Here is a 27,843-nt window from a genome sequence, read left to right as displayed (position 1 = left end):
ATGTGTTTGTGCTCTTCTGATCCAGGTACTTTTAGTGTTTACCAAAGAAGATAACCAGTGCAATGGATTCTACAGGGCATGTGAAAAAGCCGGGTTTAAGTGCACAATCACCAAGGAGGTGCAGACTGTCCTTACCTGTTTCCAGGACAAACTCCATGACATCATCATCATAGACCACAGAAATCCCCGACAGATGGATGCAGAGGCGCTGTGCAGGTAAGCCAGTGTCCAGCAACGGTGTCCCCTGGTCCTTATGACAGTAGATGCAGCCTGTAAACACGCTAAGTTAAATTCAATCTCCCTTTCCTTGCATGCAAAATAAGTAAGGCATTATAACTTCATTGTTTCTAGGACTAATCTTTACTTAATTGCCTTGTTTGCTCTATTTAAAACAGTAAGAAATGTCTTGCAGGCACAAAGCCCTGGCCTTGATTCCAAACTTTACAAAGGTTAAGATGAAACCAACATGTATTTAATTCAAACTACCACTTGAATATTACTTGAAAAAGGAATGATTCTAATTTTCTAGCCTATTTTAAAAGAATCTTTCTGTGTGATATATATGTGTGTGCTCATGTGAAAGTATATATGTAGAAGCCTGAGTCAACATAGGTGTTTTCTTGCATTTGCCATTTGTTTTTATTATTGAGACAGGATCTATCACTGGACCTTTGTTTCATCTTTTCAGCCTGGTTGGCAGGCCAGTAAATTGTAGGGATCTATCTGCCTCTTTCCACCTTCCCAAGTCCTGGGCTTACAGACACATGCTGCTGTGCCAGGCTTTTATACTTGGGTAGTGGGGATTCAAACTGGGGTCCTCGTGATTATGTGACAAGCCCTCTAAAAACTGATACTTTTCCTAACTGGTAGCTCTTGGGTAACTCCAGAACTGAACAGTGGGCCTGACTGGCCAGTGAAGAACAGACCTTTATGTATACGCTCCCTGATCATATTCTTGTCCTGATAGGCCCTGGCCAAGAATCTTGGGATTTTCTTGTTAGCTTTCTACCATTTGATCTTGTGGAGGTGAGAGTGTGGATTTGTGTCATCCCTACTGAATTTTCTGGGGGCAGGAGTAGGCCCTGCTGGTTTTTCAAGCCAGCTTCATCTTGGTTTCGACCTCTGTCTGGTTTGCCTCTCTTAAGATCAGAATGCCCTGTCCTGGCATTCCCCTACACTGGGGCATCAGGCCTTCTCAGGACCAAGGGCCTCTCCTCCTATTGATGCCCAAGAAGGCCAACCTCTGCTACATATCCAGCTGGAGCCATGGGTCCCTCCATGTGTACTCTGGTTGGTGGTTTAGTCTCTGGGAGCTGTGGGGGGTCTGGTTGGTTCATATTGTTGTTCTTCCTATGGGATTGCAAACCCCTTCAGCTCCTTCAGTCCTTTCTCTAGCTCCCCTATTGGGGACCCCGAGCATTTTCAAATCCTGTTTCAGAGTCTTACTTTTCAAGTCTTGGTCTGGACACTCCATATGGCACTATAGGCACGTGGATGAACAAAGCATGCCTCCTGCCTCCGAGGGACTGGCGCTCTAGCTGTAGAGCGTGATGATAAGTTTCAGACTGATAGACTGCCCACCCGACCTGATTAAGACATGCTGAAGGCATTAGTAAGATTCCTCTGTGAATGTCTGTGTGGCATTTCCAAAGAGATTTAATAGAGAGGGGTAAGGCACACTCTGAGTGTGGGTGGTCCTATGCCATGGGTCTGAGTCCTGGAGTAAGGGAAAGGGGAAAAGGAAAGCGCCACTGAACTCCAGAGTTCTCCTCTCCGCTTCCTGATGTGGAAGATGTAAGTTCCCTGTGCCACAGCTGTGAGTGCTCATGCCACAGGCCATTCCCACTGTGGGGGAAGGGAGCTTCTGAACCATCAATAACAGTGAACCACTTTGCCCTTAAGTTGTTTCTTGCCAGGTGTTTGGTCATAGCACAGAAAAGTAATTCATACGTAGAATATCTTTGTTTCATGTGACTATAACATAAAGCTTGAGACTAGGTAGTTGATAAAGAACAGAAATTAGGCAGCTGGAAAGATGATGGCTCAGTGGCTAAGAGCACCTGTTGCTCTTCCAGAAAACATGAGTCCAAGTCTCTGAACCCAGGGCAGGTAGCTCCCAACTGCCCACAAAGCTCCCCTCACCTGTGCCGTACCAGAGACAGGGTCTCACTATGTAGCCCTGGCTGTCCTGGAACTCACTTTGCAGACCAGGCTAGCCTTGAACTCACAGAGATCTGCCTACTTCTGCCTCCCAATTGCTGAGATTAAATGTGTGTCACCACACTCTGCTGACTGCCTGTAACTCTAGCTGGAGGATGGGGAAGGGGAATCTAATCTTTCTCTTGGCTCCTCTGTCGCCTATACATGCATGGCACATACTCACAAGACACACACGTATACACATAAATAATAAAATAAAGACAAGTATTAACAACAACAATAGCACAGAACAAAAATTGTTTTCCTAGTTCTCAGGACTGAGAGAACCAGGCTAAAGGTATTACTAGCAGGTTCATTTCTCTGGCTACGTCCTCTGGCTCCGTGAAATCTCTTTTATAAGGACCTTAATCTCATTCAGCCTGAATGGCCAAAGTTCTTAAGGCCCCACTTCTTGGCACTGTCACATTGATAACGCATAGACTTTGGAGGGCACACAGTGAAGCCATTCAGAGTAAGGGCAGCTAAGGAGGAGCTGCAGGGTGCCCAGGCCCTCCGCACGTGCTCATGCTGCTGCTCAGACAGCCAGAAAGAGAGGTATGGGCACAGACAAGAGCCAGATGCAAAGACCTAGTGTGCTGAGCCGGTCTTTGGACTCTACTTTGGGTAGTTAAGACACTGATACTCTGGGCATGGTAGCACATGCCTCCCTCTAATCCTCCATGTAAGAAGTAGAGGCAGACATTCGGAATTTTGAGCCCAGTCTAAGCTACATAGTGAGCCTCTGTATGGTCTCTGCTGCATTGTAGAGACTAATCAGGAGCAATCTGCACGCTGTGCTTAGCATGCACCAGTTGCTGCAGCTAAAGCACCAATGGAGGGAGGTGGTGAGAAGGAGATTTTGTTCTCCCCCACCGCTGTCTGCTGTACCCGAGATGCTGAGTTGTGCTCATTACAGAAACATGGTGTTGCCTTCAGGAGTGGCAAAGCTTCTGTGAGCTTGTCAGAGGCATGTGCTCCAACTCCTGATGTCCTGTCAGGATGGGCTGGTCAGCATGGTTTCCCAACCATGTTGGAAGGAGGGACAGAGTGAAACAGTGCTTCACACTGTGCAGTTACAGTACAGCAAGCCATGATTCTAGGTGTGGTTTGAGGGCTGGAGAGAGCAGGCCCGGTGCCCTCTGCAGCAGACACACTGCACACACAGTGCATTCCAAACCTGTTGACAAGAGGAAGGTGGTTCTGACACCTGGGATTCAGTGAAGCGAGCTAAGAAAACCAATGGCTGCCTGTCAGCAGCCTGGATAAAAGTCATTCCATTCAATGGTGAGTGACAAGATGAAGAGGGGAGGGCAGGCACGTGGAGGCCGGAGGCTGGCACAGGGATTGATGGTACTTCACCTGACTTTTGAAGGCAGGGTCTTTCACTGGTCCTGGGGTTTATCCATTAGACTAGACTCGTTGGCCACCGAAGTCCATACCTCCTCCCTGAGTGCTGGGCTGTAGACATGCTCTGCCCCTCCTGTTTGCTCAGTCCTGAGGATCTGAGCTTAGGCACTCATACTGTTGAGGCAAGCACCTTGCCAATGAGCCACCTCCTTACCATGAGCAGTGTTTCTTTTGTGAGATGTTGCAGAACGTTTTAGAAGATATAAGTTTAGTGTACTCAGTAGAGGTAAGAAATGTTCCTTGGTGCCATAGGAGCATAGCTACATAATGGAAGGGAGGATTTCATGAAGGAAAGCAGAGGAAGGGGAGAGGCCCTATAGAAACCCGGCATGCTCTAGTACAGCAGTTCTACCCACTGGACTTGTGTGTGTCAAACAACTCACTCACAGGAGTCATCTAAGACCATCGCAAAACATAGATATTTACATTATGACTCATAACAGTCACAAACTGACAGTCATGAAGTAGCATAAAAATAGTTTTATGGTTGAGGGTCTCCATATCATGAGGAAGTGTATTAAAGAGTCTCAGCACTGGGAGGGTTGAGAACCACTGCTCTAGCAGAATTAGAATTCACATGGATACTGAAGCAAAAGCAGACTCAGGGTAGGGAAGTGGCTCGGTGTGCACAGAAGTCATTGGACAAGCATAAAGACCAGAGTTCAGATCCCCAGAACCTGTGTAAATTCCGGGTATGCATGGCCCACCTGTGATTTCGGCCTCAAAGGGCAGAGATGGGATCCCGGGAACAAGCTGAAGCAGCGAGTCTCAGACCCTGCTGAGAGACCCTGCCTCAGTGCATAAGGTGAGGAGTGACTGAGGATGGCTCCCAGCATTGGTCTGGGACTACACACACCCTACAAACAGAGTTGTTTTCCTCCCCTTAAAAAAAAGGACAGTGTCCAACACATTCATACAATTTCTTGCTTCATCTTGATCTGAAGATAAAGATCGCTGTGAACCTTCACCAGGTAATCTTTTCTTCAGTGTTAATCTGAGACCATTATCAGAATCATTTGGAATTCTCTCATGTGACTGGTAGTTTCCCCAATACATGTTTCTGGTTTAGCTAATAACAAATTCTCAGCTATTTCACAGGGCATGTAGCCACCTCAAAAGTTTGTTGCCTTCTTTAGCTTTTCTTGTAACTATCCATTGAAACTATTCTAGAAAGTATCCTTGACAGGAGGGGTCATACTGTTTTTCCTGATATCTAGAATTATGGCTAACATTCAGATAATCTTTGTTTGTTTTTGTTTTTTCGAGACAGGGTTTCTCTGTATAGCCCTAGCTATCCTGGAACTCTGTAGACCAGGATGGCCATTCAAATAATCTTAAACCACAAAGACAAAATCTTATTTAGACAATAATAGAGAAATACAAAGTGAAAAATCCAGGTTGCTGGTTCTACAGAGTGTCACAGCAGTTCTAAGTTCTCTCTGTATATCTTTCATGTGTAAGGCAGGAATACCTGTGTATGTGTGTCTATTGGTCAGTCGGTCAGTCGGTCGGTCGGTCTATATATATATATATATATACTTTGAGGCAGAATCTCTCTACATAGCCCTGGCTTGGAACTTGCTATGTAGACCAGGCTGGCCTTGAACTCACAAAGATCCACCTGCCTCTGCCTCCCAAGTGCTGGGATTAAAGATGTGAATCACCATGCCTGACAAGAAAAAAAAATCTATCTATATCTCTATATTTATATCTATATATCACTGTTGTTTGGGGTTTTCTATCATGTGTAGTCAAAGGTAGTTCTGAGAATGCCCCAGTTTTTTTGATCTTTAGAGTCTTCTGACTTTGAAATCTGTCTTCCTAGTATCCATTTTGACTATGTCAAGTCATTTCTTTCCTAGTTTCATGATTTTTAAAGCAAGAATATTAGTTTTAAAGGCCATTGTTTTCATGCCAGGTTCTGTGCCTGCCATTCCTATTTCCAGCCAGTTGTTCATTTTCACTAGAGGAAGTCAAGTGTTTACTTCTACCTTCACATACAGTTTAGCACTGCTCTGATGGGCTGTGGCTGGGTGGACATGCTCCCTCTCCTGCTTCTTCCATGTCTATTTCCTGCAGTGATGGGCCAGCTGTTTGGGGCTCTTCCCTCATAGATTACTTGCGTTGCCTACTTGCCACTATATTCACTATTTTCCCCACTAAAATACTGAGAGTGTGTTTGAAGTGCCTGTCTGGAAACTTAAGTTTCCCTTTCCCTCTCCATCGATGGGAAAGGCATGATGAAGGGCATGACAGGAACTTGTAAGAACAGATGCATGTCCCTAGAGTTACATGGATTTTGTTACCAGGAGCGCTTTGTCTGCTGCACAAATGGCCTTCTGGGCCTGGGAGACCCTCCTCTAGCCTTTCTTTCCAGAAACTGAGTCTGGTCTTCTCTAGGCAGGAAGACCCGGGTTGGGCACTTAGCCAGTAAGCTCTACAGTCCCCCGTATGGAAAGTCTTTTCCAGTAGATCTCTGCAGTGTCCTTTAGGTTGACTCCTGTGGGGAAGGACAGAAGAGAGCTAGTGGAGTCCCGTGAACACTAGGAAACACAAAAATGTTGAAAAGTGGGGAGAGCTGTGTGCCCTTGAGAGAGATTAGCTGGGCCCTGGAGCTGTTTTTCATTTGAACAGCTCTCTCTGAGAACCAGGGGCCCCCAGCCTTAGACCCACAGGAAACTGCAGTCTACATGCCCCAAGGTAAGGGTGAGAAAAGGATAAAAGGGTCTGCCTATCCTCTGATCACACTCCTGCTCCAAGGTAGGGTATTGTTTTAATTTCCTTTCTGTTGCTGTGATAAAATATCCTGACAATAAGCCAGTGGGATTCTCTTAGCTAGGACAGTCTGAGGATGATGGTGCTGCCACTGCTCCCATCCAAGAGCCCTCTTCTTCCTCCAGTGGGTGGTGGTTCTTAGAGAAGAACTCCACCTTCTTCTCAGTGAAAGATGAGTTCAAAGCTGAGGTATACCTCCAGCGATGTGTTCCTTTCCTTTTGTACCCCTTTGCACTTCATATATGCCTACCTCCTAATCTCTTGGCTAGATTGTAATCACTCGTGGTCTAAGTAACTCCTTTCCCTAAAGGGTTGGGTGGAGAGCCTCATACTCTTTGGGTGATGTCAATAGAGCATTGTCTCATACTCTTCCCCACCAAACCTCCATCTTAACCTTTAATCACAGATGGTAGCTCTATTCCTGGTCTTAGTTTTGTGGTGGTATGATTTTGCCTGCAGATTACCTTAGAATTCTTCATTCTTGTTAGGGGACCCATATGGAGACATCTGTCACATGTGTAGGGGGCCTCTGTCCAGCAGATGCATGCTCTTTGGTCAGTGGTTCAGTCACCGTGGGCTCCCATGGGCCCAGGTTAGTTGACTCTGTAGGCCGTCTTGTGGTGGTCTTGACTTCCTCCCACTCTTCCACAAGACTCCCTCTCGAGTGGGGCTGTCTCTGACTCTGTTGCCTGCCTTTGGATCCCTTTCCCCTGGCTGGGCTGCCTTGTCTGGACTAGCTTGATGAACCAGGGTGGGTTGGTTCCCATGGGGGGCCCTTTCCTTCTCAGAGGAGGATGGGAAGGGGAATAGGGGGAGGAGGGAGGGGGACTGGAGGTCTTGGAGGAAGGGGGGATGAGATGGGGATGTAAGCGAATTAATAAATAAATTAAAGTGGGGGAGAATTCATTATTCTTTGACAAATTGACTCCTGGTCACAGTGACCCCTACAGTCTGCACAGGCAAGAGAAGCTTGCACTTCCTTCCATGGGAGGAGACAAGTGATTGTGACCCCTTCTAGTAAGTACAGCGTAGGGGAGAATGTCCCCTGGGTTAATGCATAAAGTGTCTCCTTAGCTGTTTTGTTTGTGCATGATCATTGTCATGGTTGTTAAGGTCCACCGATGAGGAGTTTATTCCCAGGGAAGATCAGGTAACTGAGATGGGACTCCACAGTGTGAAGGGAGCCCTTCCTCTTCATGTTTCCCTTCTCGACAGGAATTGTACAGTTAAAACCGTGGATGTATATTTATTTGTGAGAACTGTTTTTATATTTATTTAGACGTATATTTATTTGTGAGAACTGTTTTTATATTTATTTAAAACTTTGTTTTTTAAGGTCTATCAGATCATCAAAATTCTCAGAAAACACAGTTATTGTTGGCGTAGTACGCAGGTAAACATTTTTTAATGTTGAAATTTATTTATCAATGCATTTATCAACAGATGGCAGACTGAGGGCTGTGACAGGAGAGCCCCTTTGAGGTCTGGCTTTCATTACTCTGTAGCATTTTATTTTTCTTCTTTGCTTGACCTCAGGGAGAGAGTTTAGCTCTCAGTTTTAGTTTTCTGACTTTGAACTGCCATTTTCAGGCAAACTATTAAGAAAATTCCATCCTCTTAACGGTGAAGGTTGTGAAGAGGGGTCTTTGTGGGGCTTTTAATTCAGTTAGTTTCAATATATAGAGACTTCTATATTAAGTATATGCCTGGGCACTATTTCGTTATTAATATAACCTTTGTATTTAAAGTAGTAAAATACCTAGGTGCAATGCCAGGTACCTGTAGTCCAGTACTCTGGAGGCCCAGGAGAGAGGACTGACGGCTTGAGCATATGAGTTCGAGGCCAGCCTGAGTGACAAGCAGGCCCCAATCCCCACTAAACAGGCTACAAAAATATCCTGCCAAAGGCTAAATACTAAACTGAGACAAATTCATTTTTAATTTCATATGCATATATCTAATCCATTTGAAGGTGTTTGTTATGTGATTGTTGAAGATTATGTAAACTAGTGAACACTGCCTAACCCTTAATACCTCCTTTGAAGGGTGGAGAAAGAAGAGGTGTCTTTAATGCCCTTCCTCACTGCCGGCTTCACACGGGTAAGTGCCGACATCTCAGACGTACAAGTGTAATTCAGTGTGAGGGATTTTTACCTCAATTCAGTGTCCAGCAAAACAATTTAAATTAGTTTGAGGAAAAAATTGTTCCTGTTCTGTGTCACAGTTTGTTTTGACTTTGAAATCTGATAGTCTAATCTGTAACACTTACTTAGTCTCAAACCTATGCCTGCCACAGTAATCAAATGACCTGCACTGGCTCATTTACAAATTATATTACAATGCTTTTGTGTGAGCTTGAAATTTATGAAGTCAGTTCAGTGATTCTGGAAAAGAGGCACCCCAAGCCCGGCTTCTCACCTCGTCTTCTGCCTTAGTCTGTGGGTTTCTTTTCTCAGGATGTTAGTCATCCAATTGTAGGCAAGGCTGTGGGAGCTGGGGGCACAGTGAGTGGGGGAGAACTTGCTTAGGTTGTAGAGGCCCTGGGTTTGATCCCCAGCACTGAGACACAAACTCAAAAGGTGTGAAGAGAACAGATGGGTGCAGGGCACATACCCACCACCCCAGCTAAATAGCTGAGGGTAAAAATGGTTTGGTAGATATGTAACATTTCTACCCAGTGAAAAATCTGGTTACGTGGTAGGCTATTTATTGCAGTGGATAAACAGACATGATTTCTGTCTCTGCCCCATATTGATCTGGCTAGGCTTGTGGTAGACAGAAGTCTAAGAGCTCCGATTCCTCCTCAGCAGAGTTATCCCAAGGCCTCACTGGCAGAGCAGTTGGTGATCCTTGTCTATCTCAAGGTCTCCACCCCATCTGGTAGAGCAGCATGAGCACTGTACCCAGAGATACACTCTTGCTGTCCCTGGCTTGTCACTTGTAGGCACCTCTATGTGTGGACAGCCGTCTTGGGTGTTCTCTGAAGTCCTGGCTGCTATGGGCAAAAGGTACATGCCCTGCATCTGTCAGGAGGGGAGAGCTAGAAGGAAAGTCATCCCTGACCTCTGGGTGAGAAGGGCTTGGCCTCAGTCCTTGCCCCTTCCCTACTATGGTAGCACTAGCTTTCCTTTCTTTTTAAATGATTTCTATCTCTGTGTTATGGGTGTTTTGCCTGCATGTATGTCTGTGCACCATGTATGTACCTGGTGCCAGCAGAACAGAAAGAGGGATGTCAGAGTCTCTGAAACTTACAGATGGCTGTTAGCCACCATGTAGGTGTTAGTAATCGAAATTGTGTCCTTTGGAAGAGCTCTTAACATGGGGCCAGCTCTGCAGCCCCGCTGCCTGATGGTTTCCTTCCTGTAGCAGTTGGGAGGCAGAGTGCTTCCTCCTGCAGTCACTGTTCCTGTGGGGTCTATGGTGAGTTTGAGCAGCATTACTTCTAACTGATGAGTGAGGAAGCAAGCCCAGGAAGAGTGTCTCGTTAGGATTATACAGCTTCTAACTGGCTTGTCCACGTGACCCTAGATTGCTTGTCACTCAGACAGGACCCAGATCATGCACGGCTGCCTTCTCCTTGGCAGCAGAGGGACTCCTCAAGCTGCCCATGTCCTGAATTGATCTGGCTGGGATTGGTACAGTGGTCTAAGAGCCCAGTTTCCTCCTTAGCTAGAATCATTATCCATTTACTGTGCAGGTAAAAACAAAGGACTGTTCAGAAACAGGACTGACTCTGCTCATGAGTGTCTTCCATCAGAATGAAACTATAGTTAGACTTCTAGCCACGAGTCTTCTGTTAGCCAGTTCTGTACCAGTAGGTCTATTGCAGACCTAAAGAATTCAGGAAAGAATGTTCTGCAGATGAAGTGTATAGACTCTTTCTTACTGTTCCCACATAGCACAGCATGACAGCTGTTTATATAGCACTTACCTCGTGTTTGGTAGTGTGAGTGTTCTAGAGGTCATTACAGTATATAGGAAGACAGCATCACTTATATGTAAATACTGTGCCATTTTCTATAATGGGGTTGTGCAGTCTCTGCAGGTACCCTGAGACCTGTGAGCATGTGACCACATAATGACTTCTAAGATACTATAATGAAATACATTATTTGATGGTGGAATGGATCCACTTTCTTGTAACTATGCAATCTGCTTTGTTGTGGGATGTTTCCATGATATGAAGGTTACTACATAGAATACTTAATGTCCACAGCAGTAAGAGACACTGGGCAAACCCCACACCTTCTCCTGGTGCCTTGCTGTGGAGAATGATTACCAGTCAGCTCCTTTGGTAGTTAGTGGAAAATGTTACTCACGTAGAAGTTTTCTCCTTGAGCCACAGATGTAAACAGAAGTGTAAATGTGCTTCTGTGTACAGGGAGTTTGTCTATTATTTCAGAAACTCCTTGAAAATCCTATCAGCAAGACTTTGATTAATACATTTACTTTCTGCATAAGCTAACCCTAGCTTTATAAATGGCAGGGAGATAACTAGAGAACCTTAGTGTTTCTAATTTTAAAGCGAATTTGGTACATTTAACTTTCATCTCTCATCTTCTGTTGTATATTAATGACTACAAAGTAGTTTTAAAATTCCAGTAGCCAAATTGAAAGGCTTGTTTAGAATTTCTTTTGTGGCATACATCAAAGGTGCTTCTTCATCTACAAAGCTCCCCTTTCTGTTTATAGAGGTATATAGAAAACCCCAACGTCATGGCCTGTTATAATGAACTGCTCCAGTTGGCATTTGGAGAGGTGCGATCACAACTGAAACTCAGGTAATTCTGTCCCACTAAAAGCCCTCTAGACCCCAGGGCAAACTTGCAAGCAAAGGGGTTTTTTTGGCCATAGCTGATAGCAGTTAAAGTAGGGTAAGTTTAAATTGGCTGTCAGGAGCAAACGTGAGGACCTGAATTCAGAGCCCCAGTATCACGTGAAGAGCTGGGATGCCTGTAATCCCTGCACTGAAGATGCAGAGGGTTCCTGGGGTGTGCTGACCAGCAGGGGTAGCTAAGTCAGTGAGCTCAGGTTCAGTGAGGCTCTGACTCAAAAGTAAAGTGGAGAAGCCAGGCGGTGGTGCTGTAATCCCAACACTCTGGGAGGCAGAGGCAGTCGGATTTGTGAGTTCGAGGCCAGCCTGGACTACAGAGTGAGTTCCAGGACAGCCAGGGCTAAAAAGAGAAACCCTGTCTCGGAAAAAACCAACCAACCAAACAAACAAATAAATAAATAAAGTGGAGAGCAATCTAGGAAGACACCAGAGATTGACCTTTGCCTCTACACACACACTGTTGTTGTTGTTGTTTTCTGATTCCTTTTTTTTTGGGGGGGGGGAGTTCGAGACAGGGTTTCTCTGTGTAGCTCTGACTGTCCTGGAACTCACTCTATAGACCAGGATGGCCTGGAACTCAGAAATCCACCTGCCTCTGCCTCCCAAGTGCTGGGATCAAAGGCATGCGCCACCACTGCCCGGCTGTTCTGATTCTTTTAAGGTGTGATAGACAGTGGGCTGCGGGTGCCTCTCAGCAGACGCTCTGGAGCCAGTCTCAATGTTTGACTAGTGACTTGTGTTTAAAATTGAGACCTCAGAGCAGTAGTAAATGAGAAAAAGTAAGATACTAACAGCACATCCTGGGGTTTCTGTTCTGTATGCTAAGGGGAAAATATTTTAAATATACCATACCTAATAGAGTGCCACTTTTCTTTGGCAGCTGATATTTTTTTTCCTACTCTTCATTATCAATGTTGTCATCAATTCTTTCTGTTTGTTGAGGCAGGATCTCATGTAGCATAGGTTGGCCTGGAACTTGAACTTGGAATCATCATTTCTTAGCCTCCTAAGTGCTTGGATCATAGGCCTTTGCCACCATGTGACACTGAGGTTTATTTTCTTTTTAAGTGGGAAACAAGTAGAAGCCTAGATATTTGTAGACGGTTTTTAAATGCTCCTAGGTTCAAAAAAGAGTAAAACCAGCCGTTCTCCTTTCTCTGTATCTCTTCTGTATCCAACTATTTAGCTTTTTTCCTTTTTAAATTGGGGATCAAAGAGAGAAGCCCTTGCTCTGTATGTATATGCTTAAGGCAGATAAAAAGCTATCAAAATTAGTGTTACAATTTGTAGGATGCAGTACAAGGTCCCATATGCAGGAAAGACTGGGCTTCTTAGACAGAATGAAATGAATTACTAGAATCAGGGTAGAAACATTGTCACTAAGCAGAAATGTTTAAAGGCTGGGTGAGTAGTCATGTGACACTCAGCTAAGAGCTCACAGTAGCCACTGGCACTAGTCTGTTTGTGACTCACATTTTCTTGTATATGGATTGATCTTGAGTTAGAGTCTCACTGTCTACCACAGGCTTTCCTTGAACTCACAGAGTTCTGCCTGCCTCTGCCTCCAGAGTTGCTGGAATCAAACCTTTGCCCCCAGCACACCCGGCCTGTAATTTACATTTCTGATACCTTAGTTGTTTTCTTTCCCCATCTCCTGACATTGATGACTTCACACTTGGTTCCTCAGCACCTTAGTGTAGCGAACACAGTCGCCCAGCACGTGGTCCCGCCCTGGAACCCCTGGGTCCCACTGCGACCCACTGGTCGGGTTTCTCCCGACTCCAGTTAGTTATTTTTGAGTTCACTTACTCTTGAGTAAGGTCACTGTCTTTTGCCTGGGTTGTTAAACCCTCAGCCAGGCTCCCTATTACCCCAGACTTCCTGTTGTCTTCACATGACAGGCATTTGTGTTGTTGTCTTGCAGTTCTCTACTGAGTTCAAGGCGAAGTCCAGGTTCCCAGATGTGGCCCCCACGACTCTCCTGAGTCTGTCTCCTGATTCTACACTCCCTGTCTCATCTCCCATCATGCCTTGTTCTGGCTGACAGCCAACAGAAATGTACATTACAAAGGAAAAGAGAAAAAAATGGAAGGGAAAGGGAAATGTGGGACTGGAGGTAGTGAATAGAGGGAGACCTGATCTGCCAGGTGCTGGAAGCCAGAAGCAGCAGCCTTGTTCCTGAGTTGTCACTGACTAGACTGAGGCTGATCAGCATGGCAGTTAAATCAACACAAGGAAGTGAGATTTTTCAGTGCAGAAGAGTCTGACAGCTGCCGGATTATTTGAAAAAGAAATTAATGTACCCAGTTTCACTCCCTACCCCAAATAACCACCAATGAACTAAAAGCTTAAATGTAGAGACATGCTAAATGCTCAAAAAATATAAGCAAAATATTTAATTGGATGATGAAGTCATTTTAGAGTCACCATGGCATAAAGACTGAGTTCCACAAAGGAAGAGAAACCAATCAAGTAAGAGAAAAACATTTTTCCCTTTTATATACTTAAAAGGGAACAAACCCTGGAGTAATGCTAAAGTTATAGGAAAATGAGTAGAAAAAAATTATTTATTGCCTATCTAACGAACATGATTAGGTTAATATCCTAAATAAGAAGCTTTGATGAATCAAATAATGAAATGATCCAGTAAAAAAATTATTTGAAGCTATGCACAAGCGGTTCGCAAGTCAGAAAACATGAAAAGAAGTTCACCTGAACTAGCTAGCAGTCAGAGACTAAGACTGAAGAAGGGTAGTGTGTGGGCCGGCAGTGGCAGCTCTGCTCTGGTTGTGGCAGAGTGGAGTCTGTGTGGCTTCTCCAGCCTTTGGCTCTCGTCAGAGGTGGGGCTTCTGCCTGTACTTTGTTGTTGTTGTTTAATTTTGAGGCAGGATCTCACTACATGGCCTTGACTGGCCTGCAACTCACCATGTAGACCAGGCTGGCATCTGCTTCTGTCTCCCAAATACTTGTTATCACCTGAGCCATCTCACCAGCTGTTTTTGTTTTGTTTCTAGGGCTTTATTTTTAGCTATGTGTATGGGGGTCGGGGGTTGCAAATGAGTACAGGTGCCTGCAGGAAGGTCCCAGAGGCACCAGACTCCCTGGAGCCAAGTGACAGGCACTTGTGAGCTGCCCTACCTGGGTGTGGGGAATTGAACTGATGGTGCTGACAGAGCAACACACTGTTGAAATGCTAAACCGTCTCTGGCCCTGGCCCATCATTTATATATATATATATATATATATATATATATATATATATATATATATATATATATATATATATATACATATATATATATAATAATAATTTTTATTAATTAGGTGTATCTGTGTGTGTTGTGGCGCTGGGGAGGGGGACATTGTGCCTATGACTGCAGGTACCTTCAGAGTCCAGAAGAAGGTGCTATGTCCCACAGAGCTGCACTTACAGGCTGTTGTGAGCTGTCTGATGTGGAACTGGGACCCAAACTCAGGTCCCCTGGAAGAGTAGAAGGTGCTCTTAGCCACTGGGTCATCTCTCCAGCTCCTTGCTTCTATTTTTTTATTAAAATTTGATTTATTTGTATTGTGAGTTTATTTATAGTGTGTATATGGATGTGGGCATGCACAGTGTATATGTGGAGGTCAGAGGACACGTGGGGGAGTATTTTCTCTCTTTCTAACAATATGAGTCCTGGAGATCACACTGAGGTTGTGGAGGTTAGCAGGACTTTTACCCTTGCAGGGCTCCTTTTGTTTTCAATAACAGCTTTTTTGAGCAAAAAGAACGAAAAAGCATTGTTGATTTTAAAATTTTTACTTCTTTGTTCTTTGCATGTTGTGTGTAAGATGGCAGTTACTTGTGTTCTTAGTCCTGTGAGTCAAGAGAGCCCTGTGGCCATGCTCCGGGCGAGCCCTCTGCTAAGGCAGCAGCCCCGCACCCCAGCCTCCTCATGGGGCTTCGTAAGATAGCTTGGTGTGACCTTACAATAAAATATTGTGGTGATTAAACATGGCTATGGAGAGCCATGATTATTGGCATGTTCAGTGAGAAAAAGAGATGCTAAATCTGTAAGAATGGTTGCATTTTTATAAGTATACATGTTAACATATATGTTTGTAAAAGAAACTTCCTAGAGTGCTTGGTGCTGATATGTTTAAGCTTGGGGTTTCAGACGTTCTCACCTTGTTCGTTGAACAGCCCTATGAGATAGATATCACGTGCCATTCCCTCCATTTACTGATTGCTCAGTGGTTTTATGCCCCAGAGCTGTGCTCACCAGCACACTTACAGGACAGTTTTACTAACTCGGGCCACACCCTTATTTTGCTTTCCGTAGTTGTATTTGTTTGTTTCAGAGATTTCATATAAATGGAATCACACAGTGTGTAGTCCCTTGTAACTGTCTTCTTGCATTTAAATATCTTTTTAAGGCACATCTATGCCATACCATAGATAGCAGGACTTAACTGGGTTTTATATCTGTATAGTATCCATTATATGCATATATCACATTTTGTTATTCATTCTTTATTAGTGGGCATCTGAGCTGTTAGTACTGGCCAGCTGTTATGAACAAGTCTCAATGTCAACAGATGTTCTTTTATTAAGTACATGATTCGGAGTAGATCCAACTGCATCACATGATGATTTTATGTTTAACCATTGGAAGAATTTCTAGACTGTTTTCCAAAACGGGGACAGTACCAATTTTACATCCCTACAAGCAGTGCATGATGACATCACTAGTATTTGTCACCCTTCTTATTCTTAGAGTGGAGTGATAAGCTATTTTATTTATATTTTTTAGCTTTTGTCAGTAAACATTTGCTACCTGTATAATTTAAAAAGTGTTTAAAGCATGAACCGTGTGGGAATATGCTCACAGGGTGAGACTAAGTGAAGAGAACAGGCAACAAAGCTGAGCACCCAGGTGCCCCCAGGACTATGGAAATCATTATTTAAAGTTATACCTCCAAATGGCTGGCTACCCCTCCCCCACCCCACCCCCCAGCCCGGCTGGGCAGCAATCGTGACTCTTCTCTCATCTATCTCTTCTGAAGGTTCTTTCATGCTGAAAAAGGGCATTCTAGGTGCTCAGGGAACCACAACTGCAGTGGTGTGTAACCCTCCTGGTATACACAGCATCAGCACTGTACACAGTTCGAGGGCTGCAGAAGGTCTTCTTTATGTTGTCAGATATTTCCTCTTCTGAATGAGCACATTCACCTCTGTAAGCCAGGCACGAGATATCTAAGTAGGCTAGGTTAGTACCCGTGATGTGTTGCCTTGATAACTGTGACTAATGTAAATACATTCATCAGTCCTTTTGTTTTCATCCATTAAGGGCTGGTAACTCAGTATTCACTGCATTAGAGAAAAGTCAAGAAGCAATTGAAATTACAAGTGAAGACCACATTATACAGGTGTGTTATTTTGGAAATCTATGCTTCTTCATTTATTTTGTTTGTTCTTGTGTTTAGGATTGTAGCCCCACAATTTGATTTTTATTTCTTTTGGAAGTCCAAGAGCCCATTCTCCCCTCCCCCTTATCCCTCCCAGATTATTGTAAGAGCAAAATCAATAAAACATGTAATTTAAAATAAATTCTCTAGATAAGAAAACATGGAAGTAGAAATGTAGCAGTGGCCGATCTTGTCTCGTCATTTCTCCCATGGTGGCTGGGTGTTTACAGGAGAGACCTACTGAGGAGGCTGCGCCAGGCTGGCCACACGCAAGCTTTCTGTACTGTGTTTACATCTTTCCTCACTGTTTTTAGAGGCAGTTTAAACTTGTGAAAATTTACTAAAAACAGTTTAAAAAAATCAGAAAATAATAGGTGAGGCTACTATTAGCAAGCTGGTTTCTGTAAGAGATAAATAGATACCTATAAAGATGCTCCTACTGCTCCAGGGAAGGAGGATTCTTTTAATCTGAGAGTGAAACCCATTTTTATTGTAGTTCAGTGGATCTTAACTTAAGGCTCCTTTTGTTTCTGGTGCTGGCATTTGGGAGTCAGTGCTAAGAGGCAGCTCAGGCCAGAAGTTGAGGGCCTCACAGACAGCAGTGCATCTTTGGGCAAGTCACTGAATCTAGCTGAATCTGCTTTGTCTTAGTACAAATGAGAGTGACAGTAGCAGCAGCCACCCACTGCTATGCTATGAAAGCAGACCTTCATAAGGTTTTGCCCGAGCTCACGTGTGTAACGTGCTTGCTCAAGTGTCTAGTAAGGAAAACAGTTCTTGCTGATGCCTGTCAGCCTCTGCTTTATCACCGCCCACACATGCTCAGTGTTCTCCTGGGTCTCCTTGTCTTTGCAATCTATTTGACACTTACCATCACATTTTCCATGTACACCTACTTTCTATGTTGTGGCTGTGCTCACAACATGTGTATGAATCTCACCAGGCAGGCACGTGTGTATCCTCCCCATCCAGATGAGCACAGCGATGAAGTTACTCGCCACAGAGGTCCAGAGGGCAGAGCCTGGGTTTTTTATAGCCCAGCCTGGTACATTATTTTACTTTAGCTCCATCTGGGCAGCTCTGGTGTAGCAGCCTGGCTTTGTGCTGAGAACATGCCTTCCTTGGTCTTCATTGAGGGTGGAGTGAGCCTGCTGCTACTCTGGAGTCTCAGAAGGACACAGCAGGAAGCCCATCCGTGTCACCTAAGCAGAAGTTTCCCCAGAATGCGAAGTTCTTGTGGCTATAGAACATCCATGATGACATATAAGCTTCCGGCTTTTCAGGAGGAGAGGGTGGTACTTAGGTAGAAGATGCTTATTTTTACAAAACATCTTTAAATTCACTTGATATTTTTCTTTTGTCTCTTTTCAGTATGCAAACCCTGCATTTGAAACAACAATGGGTTATCAGTCAGGAGAATTAATAGGGAAGGAGTTAGCACAAGTGCCCATAAATGAGAAGAAAGGTGATTTGCTTGATGCCATAAATTCATGTGTCACAATAGACAAGGTAAGTAAGATGTTAGTGCTGTTATCACTTCTGGGTGAGGAGGAGAGACCTGGTGTTCACTGAGGTGAGAGGACAGACATCTGTCCAGTTCCATCCTGTGGGGGAAGGGCTACAGGAGGGGTCAGAGGCCTTGTGGAACCACAATGCTGTGATCAGCAAGGAGAGCTCAAATAGGTCCCCATTAGGGACCCAGCATGGCAGAAGAGAATAGACTCAGCAAATGGTCAGCTGGTCAGGGGTGTAGGCATCAGAATGTCAGTTTGGAAACCCTGGGCCAGAGGAGAGATCCCCCTGCTGGTGGGGCAGAGTATTGCAGATGCTTATGGCTCCATAGCCCTTTCTGCCTGTTGCCACTTTGGGGTAGATAGATATGTTAACTTGACTTTTAGGTTCACATTCATGCCTCCCTGTATTATTTTTCTTCTTCCCCATAACTCCCTTGTCAGGGGCCTACGATGTCCTGTCTTCCAGGTAGCTAATGTGTCTGTCAGTGCTGATGTGTGGCCTCAGGACTCTTCCACCTGCTTTATTTCCTGTGATCCTCTTCCTTCCTCACTGACAGACTCCACTTCCCTACTCCACTTCTGTTTCCTCCACAGATTACCTGGATTTTGACCTTTACCCTCTTGCTCTTGTCCCTCAGTAGCCTGCTGTCACTTAAAATTAAGTTCTTAGAGAATTATTTTCCTCTTGCCTTTCATGAATACAAATCCCAGTATGTCCCTTGGTCTCTCTCTGTTCATAGGCTGTCCTCGTGCCTCACCTAGATCCCGGAATAAACCGCTCCCTCTGCCTTTTGCTTCCTTCAAGTTCCTCAGTCCTGTTGGCTGCTAAGTTCCTTGCTTCGAGTGTGCACTGCTTGCCCCTGACCTGCCGTGGGTCTTCCACGCAGGTTATGGTGGGCAAATCCCATCTGGTCTCCTCATCCCAAGATTATCATGTTGCTCCCTTGGTATAGTATTCAGATAGCTTAGCCTGGTGACCAAGATTCTGTAGTTGACCTCAGTCACTCTAAACAAAAGCCTCGTGTGTTGTTTGATTGTTTACCATGGGTAAGCACAGTACCAGCCTTGGGGACAGGACAGCTGGATGACAATGACTTAATTTTATGCCAATGATTGCCAAAGGGGACCACATCAATAGCTATGGAAGCCCAGCCTGGTGTGTAGCTTGTGCCAGACAGCGGCAGGGAGCGGGAGCCTGACAGTGTGCAGTGGGGAGCTCATGTGGGGACAGGACTGTGCAAAAGCACCCACACCCCAAACAGGCTGGCTCCTGAACTCACTGGGCGTCAGACTTACCAACTATAAATCTCTCTGGCCATGGTCTAAGGAAGTATTCTTCCTCTTAGTGACACCTCACAGTGACACATAGCTAAATGTTTTGTTTTTATAATTAGTAAATATGGTTCATGCTAAATACATTTTTTTTGTTTACATTGGTGACTGGAAAACTTATATTTAACATTGTTCCCCCAGCCAGGACACTGGCTTGATCGCTGTTCCTTTCTGAGGACTGTGGTGCTGGCACAGCCTGTTAGACCTCAGCTTGGTTCTGTCAGTTGTCTGAGTGTCTTCAGAAAGAGCTAGAGAAGGACATTCTGAATCTCTTTCAGTGTGCTGGTGGCTTGACCCTGCTGACCTGCTATTTCTTTCTCTTTCCTTCATTCCGTCTTTTCTTTCTTATGTAATGTAACAATTCTACTGAGATGTAATTCTCACAACATACAGTCTACCCATTGAAAGTGGATATAGTTCATAGCACTCGGGAGCCGAGGCACTAAGCTCACTACAGGTTAGAGAGCAGCCTCATCGGTGTAGCCAGAGCTGCACGTGAGCGCTACCTCAAACAAGCAAACACAAGTACGCAGTTCAGTGATCTTAAGTGTATTCGTGTCGGTTCAGCGTGGCGGAGGAGGGACCAGGGCATGCCTTCCCTTGGGGCAGTGAGGTAGCTAGGGACTTGTCACAGCTTCCCACATTGTCTTAGATAGTCCTCCTAGAGCTGTCTGTTTCCAGGGTGACTCTGTGGCCTTGGAAATGAGGTCTATCTACTCCTTCCTGCTTGGGGTCCCTGGTTAGTCTTTGGGTACAGCCTGCCCCTGCCAGCTGCATGCAGAGCTAAGCTGTTTATAACCTGCTCCTTTTTCTGTTCAGTCCTAACTTCAGACAGAGCTAGCTATTTTTGACATGACAGGTCTTAAAAAAATGATTGCTTTCAGAATTCTATCATCCAGTAATCAGACTCATATCCACTGGGTATCTCAGAGCTCTGGGTTCAAAGAGTTCTGAAGGGCCAAGAGCATTATGGGTACCTCTAGTTCAGCATCCAATGGGGTTTATGGGATTTTCATAGCTTAGCCCCAAGGGACTTGTCAGATGAACCCAGATTCTTGGCTGGCTGATAAAGATAAGTCCCTAGTGACCCGCATCACCCAAGGGAGGGTGTGTCCCCATTCCTCCTCAGCCATGCTTTTCTGTTGTAAGGATCCCTGCCTCTGGTCATGTGAGCTCTCAAAATCACAACCCAACCCGGGCTGTAGAGCTTTACCTTTGTGACGGGCTGCTACCTGAGCCCCAGCCTAGCTGCTGCAGCATCCCACCCTGCAGAAGGACTGACACTCCTGGTCCAGAAAGGCTAAAGCTGTTCACAGTAAGAAGCTAGTGGTGGCCTAGCACAGTAACAGCCACACGCTGCTCGGCTGTGCCTTTATTCTGAGTCCACCTGCACCAAGTACAACAGCAGAGTGCGAGTCCCTCCGTCATGCAGCCAGTGAGAGCTGTGAGAGGCAGGGTCAGTGCATGGAAGTGAGGGGTTCTCTCTTGCCAACAGATGGCCACGGGACACTGCGGTGACTTTAGTCAAGTGACTTGACAGGGTGAGGAGAATATCTGCTTACTTTGCATTTGGGTTTGCAATCATTTTTTATCCTGAGTTCTTTCATGGCGATAAATGAATCAGAAGCAAAATGGAAAATGTTCCTGGATTTATGTTTCAAAGCATAATGATACGTACATTCTCTTCCTAGGAGTGGCAAGGAGTTTACCATACCCAAAAGAAAAATGGAGATAGCATACAACAAAATGTGAAGATAATACCTGTCATTGGGCAGGGAGGGTAAGTGGAAAGTGTACTTCAACCAGTAGTCCGTATTCCGAATTTGCTTTGAATACTTAGGCAAACTCCACATGGCTCACAGATGTGAAAGGCTTAGAACAAGGCCAGCGACTCCCAGGACGGCCTTCCAGGGTAGTCATTCCCTGACGACCTAACACCTGCAGCCCAGAGCCACTGCTCTTGAAACAGTCTTCCTTATGCCATGTTGATTTGCAAGAGACTTCAGTGTTTCTTTCAAATCATGTGTGTCTCTGTGTTTAGAAGCTTTTTATCTAATTGGAAGTAGCTTTCTGCAAAGTCCTATCACAGAGAAAAATGTTTTGAATGTTATCAGATGTGTTAGGGGCTGGAGAGCTGACTCATTGAGACAAGTGCTTCCTATGCAAGCATGAGAACCTGAGTTCATATCTCCAGCATCCCACAAAAGCCAGTGTGGCATCATGCCTGTAACCCTGTCATTAGTGTGTAGAGATCTGCAGTCTCACTGGCGGCTAGTCTAGCTGTGGAATGGTGAGATCTACATTCAGTAAGGAGCCCTATCTAGATGATGGTGGTGGTGGTGGTGGTGATGATGATAATTAAAAATAATATGGAGAAGCAATTGAGGAAGATGTCCCCATGTCATCCTCTATGTGACTCTACACATGGTCACATGGGCAAGTATGCATGTGCTCATATGCACATATTGTAAATTTATTGAGCCTAAAATTTTTGGAGGCCTTGTCTCAGACCTGTTCAAAATAATAGAGAAAGTTTCCAGAAAATTCTGAGTGTGAATTATAGAATACCCAACAGTAAAATACACACTTTAATAAATGATGACCGCTGGGCGGTGGTGGTGCATGCCTGTAATCCCAGCACTCTGGGAGGCAGAGTCAGGCAGATTTCTGAGTTTGAGGCCAGCCTGGTCTACAGAGTGAGTTCCAGGACAGCCAGGGCTACACAGAGAAGCCCTGTCTTGAAAAAAACAAAACAAAAACAAAAACAAAAAAAAATGATGACCATAGAAAATTAAACTGTAATGAAAGACCTAACTACGAAAATACAAAGTCAGACCTAGTGTATGATACAGAGGGAAGGAGAAACCAGGAGGAAATGTGGGCCTGTGGCTTGGGAGCTGCCTGTGTTCTCTAAGCACTTCCCCTCTGCCAGGCTCCTGCTAATGGAAGATGACATTTCCTCTCATTCTGAATGCAGCACAGTGATATCTCTCCTTTACACATGAGGAAACTGAGTCCTAGAATGGTCTGGTTTCGGGCCCCAGCTCTGGCTGCCATGTTTGATGGTGCCTGGTGCCGCCCTTAGTGCTGACTGACCGACCGACCACAGAGCTCGCCCACTGTGTCGGCCAGCTTTGCCGCTCCTGGTGATGGCCTCAGGGAGACGGAGCTGTGTGGGCTCTCTGTTCTGAATCTTTCTCATTTATGTCCTTTCCAAATTGTTCTTGTGATGCCTATATAGGGATTTGATTTTTGGGGCAGGGTGAAAGAGACAGAAGGGGCAGTAAATAAGCGGAGCAGGCCACAGCTTCTGTGCTCAGCCCGTGTGGCCTGTGGCTCTCTCTGTGGCAGACTGTAAGCAGACCGCTAGAACAGAGAACATCAGTGCCGACAGTGGTCAAGCGACTCCTTAGGAAACGTGGCACACAGTTAAAAGCATATGTGTTTGTTTCATCTGTGGTCAAAGCTAGGGAAGTGACTGCTGAAGTCCCCTCTTTTTTCCCTGAAAGACACAAAATGGTGTTTGTAAAGTTTGGTTCTTTTATTGGTGACCTTGGTCTATATATAAAATATATAATTTTTAGAAGAAAAATGCTCTGAAAGCATTTCATTTATTGCTAAAAGGAAGTATTCTTTTCATAATGAAAAACTACTATATATCCGCCCAACTAGAGTCAGGAGAAAAATAATGTATTGTTTTCTACTTACAGAAAAATCAGACACTATGTGTCCATTATCAGAGTGTGCAATGGCAACAATAAGGTACGCACGGGGACAGAACCCGGTCGGTCAAGTGAGCACTCTACGAGATAACACTAATGGCTTGTAAAATTCATTTTTTAGGTTGAGACTACAACTGAGTGTGTTCAGACTGACAGTCAACCAGGTATGAGGCCCTATTCATTCTCAAGGTTGAGTGTTTGCAGGGAAACTCATAGATCCTTTCTGTGATTGGCCTGCTCTGTGCAGTGAAAGAGACAGAAGGGGCAGTAAATAAGTGGAGCAGGCCGCAGCTTCTGTGGCCGCAGCCGAGCACGGGTGGAGGACTGGAGTGTTGTGGCCATCTTGACCAGCGCTTGGGATGAGTGCTGGCCTGTGTGGAGAGAACTGATTGGCCTAATGCATGATGCATGAAGTAGGATTTTATAACCTCAACTGAGCTTGGAGGCAGACAGGGTTGAGTGGATTGCTAAAGTACATTAGCACCCTATAGGTGTCATCAGAGTTGCTTCATCTGTGTCCCCTAATCGTACCTCAGACACCATCTGTCTACCACACAGGCTTTTCTCTGACTTGGAGGGCTTGTTCCCTTCAAACCTAAGTCATGGCTTTGGCGAGCTACTTGTTGCTCTTGCCCACACAGAGAAGGGGATGGTCTGTGAGGACTCTCTGTCAGGTGCTGTGGAAGAGGGAATGGTCAGTGTACACTGGAACAGAGAATAAGTCAGGATAAGGAGTTTGAATTAATCGTGGTCCTTAAAGGCCAGGGGAAAATCAGGCTTTTTATCTATAGGCAATGGGAGTCTCTGCGGTTTCGGAGCAGGGAGGATAACTTGAGTTGTCAGTAGTTCTTACGTTGTGTCTGCAGCTGTTCACGTGGAAAGATGTGCTCTTATATCAAGACTATGCCTTACAGAAACTTTGTAGTTTCATGAGGTCCCATTTGTCAGTTCTTGATCTTAGAGCATAAGCTATTGGTGTTCTATTCAGGAACTTTTCCCCTGTGCCCATGTCCTCCAGGGTCTTCCCCAGTTTTTTTTTCAATTAGTTTCAGTGTGTCAGGTTTTATGTGGAGGTCCTTGATCCGTTTGGAGTTAAGCTTGGTACAAGGAGATAAGAATGGATCGATGCGCATTCTTCTGCATGCTGACCTCCAATTGAACCAGCACCATTTGTTGAAAAGACTATCTTTTTTCCACTGGATGCTTTTAGCCCCTTTGTCGAAGACCAAGTGACCATAGGTGTGTTGGTTCATTTCTGGGTCTTCAATCCTATTCCATTGATCCGCTTGCCTGATATTGTACCAATACCATACAGTTTTTATCACTATTGCTCTGTAGTAGAGTTTAAAGTCTGGGATATTGAATCCCCCTGAAGTTCTTTTACTGTTGAGAATAGTTTTAGCTATCCTGGGTTTTTTGTTATTCCAGATGAATTTGAGAATTGCTCTTTCTAGCTCTATAAAGAACTGGGTTGGGATTTTTATGGGAATAGCATTGAATCTGTAGATTGCCTTTGGCAAGATGGCCATTTTAACTATATTAATCCTGCCAATCCACGAGCATGGAAGGTTTTTCCATTTCCTGAGATCTTCTTCGATTTCCTTCTTCAGAGATCTGAAGTTCTTGTCATATAGGTCTTTCACTTGTTTGGTTAGAGTCACCCCAAGATACTTTATGTTGTTTGTAGCTATTGTGAAGGGTGTCATTTCCCTAATTTCTTTCTCAGTCTGCTTATCATTTGAATATATAAAGGCTACTGATTTGCTTGCGTTAATTAAGAGGAGAGGAAACACTGGCCAGAAAATTGAGATAACAGTGAGGCGAAGGAGAACAAATGTGGTGATACAGGGTAGAGAGAAAAGTGAAGAAAAAGCAGACCAAAGAGCCCATGTGAGCCCAGAGAGCTAGGGGTGGCCGTCTGCCTGGGGAGATGGATGTGGGCCTCCTCGCCTGTGTGGTCCTGATGTTAGTGATTTACAGTGAGCATTGCTGGTAAGAGGTAAGGACTACAGATGTGGATGTTTCTGACCAAAAAGGCATCAGCAAGTGCTGAGGATGTGGAGTGTGGAGGCGGACCCCAGGTGGAAAGGGGAGAACTTGGAGGGTACTGTGGGAGAGGATGACAGGCAGAGTATGAGGCAAATCCTTGGAGTGAGTGCCTGACAGAGAGGAGGGGCTAAGCAGGGAAGGGCTGGATGGCACAGAGGGCACAGAGATACTGAGAGCTGTCAGTGTTCAGGCTCAGAGAAACCAAGCCAAGCCGCAGGGGCCTGTGGGGCTAAAATGGAAGAGGCAGACTGGCCTGCCTATGTAGCGCTCTCTCTGCTGCAGGCTCACAGAGCCAGCCACTTGGTTTTGTTGTCAGTGGTATTTTGTTGGTTTTAGTTCTGCAGCATAGTCCTGAGAAGTGGGCATAACTGTTATCAACACTCCTTTATTACAGATGAAAACAACATGTGTCAAGAGAATTAAATGACAGCTTAGAGCTAGGCACAGGAAGTGACAGAGATGGGCTTGGGAGGCCATCAGTGGGATGCCCAGGGCAAGTGCAGGCAAGGCAGGGCCTCCCGCCCCCTGTGCCATGCCACAGCGTTGTGCTTGGACTTGATGCGTGCCCCCTCAGGAGCTGCCGCCATCGCCCTTATGAGCCCTGCCTGCTCCAGCTTCATTCCCGGGCAGCAGGACAGTTGTGTCCCTGAAGGTGTGGGGCTGTTTTCACACTATGGGGCAGGAGGGGCTATTAGGCCCACACCAGAAGTCTTCAAGCAGATTGGAAGGAAATAGAGCACCTTACAGATTGGCTAAGAGTTCAAGAGCCAGTTTGGAAAGGAGTCAGGAACCAAAGGATCCTGGGCAGCTGTCTCCCTCTGAGCTGGGCATGCCACAGGAGAACCATGGTGGGGCACCACTGGCTCTGGCAAGATCCAGGCTCAAGACCTTGCTTCTAGTTTCACTTGCTCCAGAGAAGACTCTAAGAAGGTGCTCTTTGGCTAGACCTAGGCCACCTGCTGCTCATGTGTGGAGCCAGGCAGTGTCTGGATCCCTCCCTTCTGTCAAAGGAGGTCCTGGAACTCCCCAGTCAAGAGAAAGGACATTGAAAGTCTGGATGTCTAGGAAAATTATAAAGTCCGCACACATAATACATTTTTCTTAGCCTATGTGTAATTTTTAGACGGTGCTATATCCCACTAAAGATACAAAATGGTTGTAATGACAGTATAAACTTTGATTGTTCTGGCTTGCTGTCATATGGTAAGCTCTGGTGCCATTGTCTAATACTGGAGGTGGCTAGGGATCTTGGGGCTAGCAGGCTGGCACTTCACAGGCCTCTTTTGCTGGGTGCCTGAGACATGTGTTAGCAGTGTGCCAAGATCACAGCACAGCAATCTGTGGCTATGTTAAGTAAGACACCTGGCTTCAACTTTCTCGTATTCAGACTGGAATTCCTGCTTCCAGGCCAAAGGGTGCTGACTGGAGACAGTGACTTACTTCCATTGCCCAATACTGCTTCTCCAGAATTCCCTGGGTTGTCCTATCAGGCTACAGAAGTGTTAATGTCTCTGAAAAAATGAGCAGAGTTTAAGGATCCCATTTTATAGGCCAGAAAGCCGAGAACAGAGTTGCAAAGGGTGTGAAGCCCCACGCCCTGGCATGGAGGCCTGCTTGGAGTTGTTTCCATGTATATAAGCATGATACCACATCAGAACGATGTTGAGCAGCCACTACTGTGAACCCTGGGGCGTGGTACTTCCTCAGAGCTTGCAGTCCTTTAGGAATGACCCCCATGCTTGCTCATTGGTCCCCTGGGTGGGTGTGTCCTAAGGGCTACATCTGGGAGCTGGGCCAGTCAAGGCATGTCCATCTACCTGTAGACTGCTGGGTGAAAAATGTCCAAGAGTCACGTACAAAGGGATCCAGGGCCACAGTGGGAACAGCACTCCTCACTGGGCTGCTGGGAGCAGAGGATCTAGGGTTTATGTAGATAATTAACTTTAAAGTGTTTCTGTGGAAATTGGATCTCTCTCTCTCTCTCTCTCTCTCTCTCTCTCTCTCTCTCTCTCTCTCTCTCTCTCCCTCCCTCCCTCCCTCCCCTCCCTCTCCCTCTCTTTCCTTTCTCTCTTTCCTTTCTCTCTCTCTCCCCCTTTTTTCTTTCTCTCCTTTCTCTCTCTCCTTTCTCTCTCTCTCCCTCTCTTTCCTTTCTCTCTCTCTCTCTCTCTCTCTCTCTCTCTCTCTCTCTCTCACCACAGCCCCATCCTGATCTCCTGGTGTTTTCTGCCATGTTGTGCTGCAGCTCGTCCTTTACTCAAAGTCATTATGATAATTTGATAATTGTGCTCCCTGCCTTGCTCTCCACTATACCCCACCCCATAATTGTCCGTTATCACATCCCCAGTACTGCAAGGGTATATCTGAAATAACTAGCTTATAAACAGAAAAGGCTCATTTATCTTGGCTCACCATTTTGGAGGGTTTGGTCTATCATTTACCCTTGTTGGCTTTGGGCTTTCGGTGAGGCAATGCATTATGGGAGCATGTAGTAAAGGGAAACCACTGCTTCTTGGCCAGGGGGCAAGATAGAGGCAAAGGAAGGGGCCTGAGCAGATGGCCTGTT

At 45.4% G+C, this 27,843-nt stretch overlaps 1 protein-coding gene across 1 annotated transcript in view; it reads left to right on the top strand.

Moving 5' to 3' along the window:
- Nucleotides 1-27,843, top strand: part of Pde8a (phosphodiesterase 8A) — a 130,878-nt gene that overhangs the window by 81,540 nt on the left and 21,495 nt on the right. The window contains exons 3-11 of the mRNA XM_052159720.1: nucleotides 26-216; nucleotides 7,718-7,774; nucleotides 8,427-8,481; nucleotides 11,074-11,162; nucleotides 16,546-16,624; nucleotides 18,035-18,172; nucleotides 21,201-21,289; nucleotides 23,220-23,271; nucleotides 23,353-23,395. Of these exons, the coding sequence (XP_052015680.1) occupies nucleotides 26-216; nucleotides 7,718-7,774; nucleotides 8,427-8,481; nucleotides 11,074-11,162; nucleotides 16,546-16,624; nucleotides 18,035-18,172; nucleotides 21,201-21,289; nucleotides 23,220-23,271; nucleotides 23,353-23,395 (793 nt within the window). The remainder of the gene's footprint in view (nucleotides 1-25; nucleotides 217-7,717; nucleotides 7,775-8,426; nucleotides 8,482-11,073; nucleotides 11,163-16,545; nucleotides 16,625-18,034; nucleotides 18,173-21,200; nucleotides 21,290-23,219; nucleotides 23,272-23,352; nucleotides 23,396-27,843) is intronic.

This window comes from Apodemus sylvaticus, chromosome 1 (genome assembly GCF_947179515.1).
Source record: "Apodemus sylvaticus chromosome 1, mApoSyl1.1, whole genome shotgun sequence".
NCBI classification, from domain to species: domain Eukaryota; kingdom Metazoa; phylum Chordata; class Mammalia; order Rodentia; family Muridae; genus Apodemus; species Apodemus sylvaticus.
The sequence above is the reverse complement of the archived record's forward strand: the minus strand, read 5'-3'. Positions and strand labels throughout refer to the sequence as shown.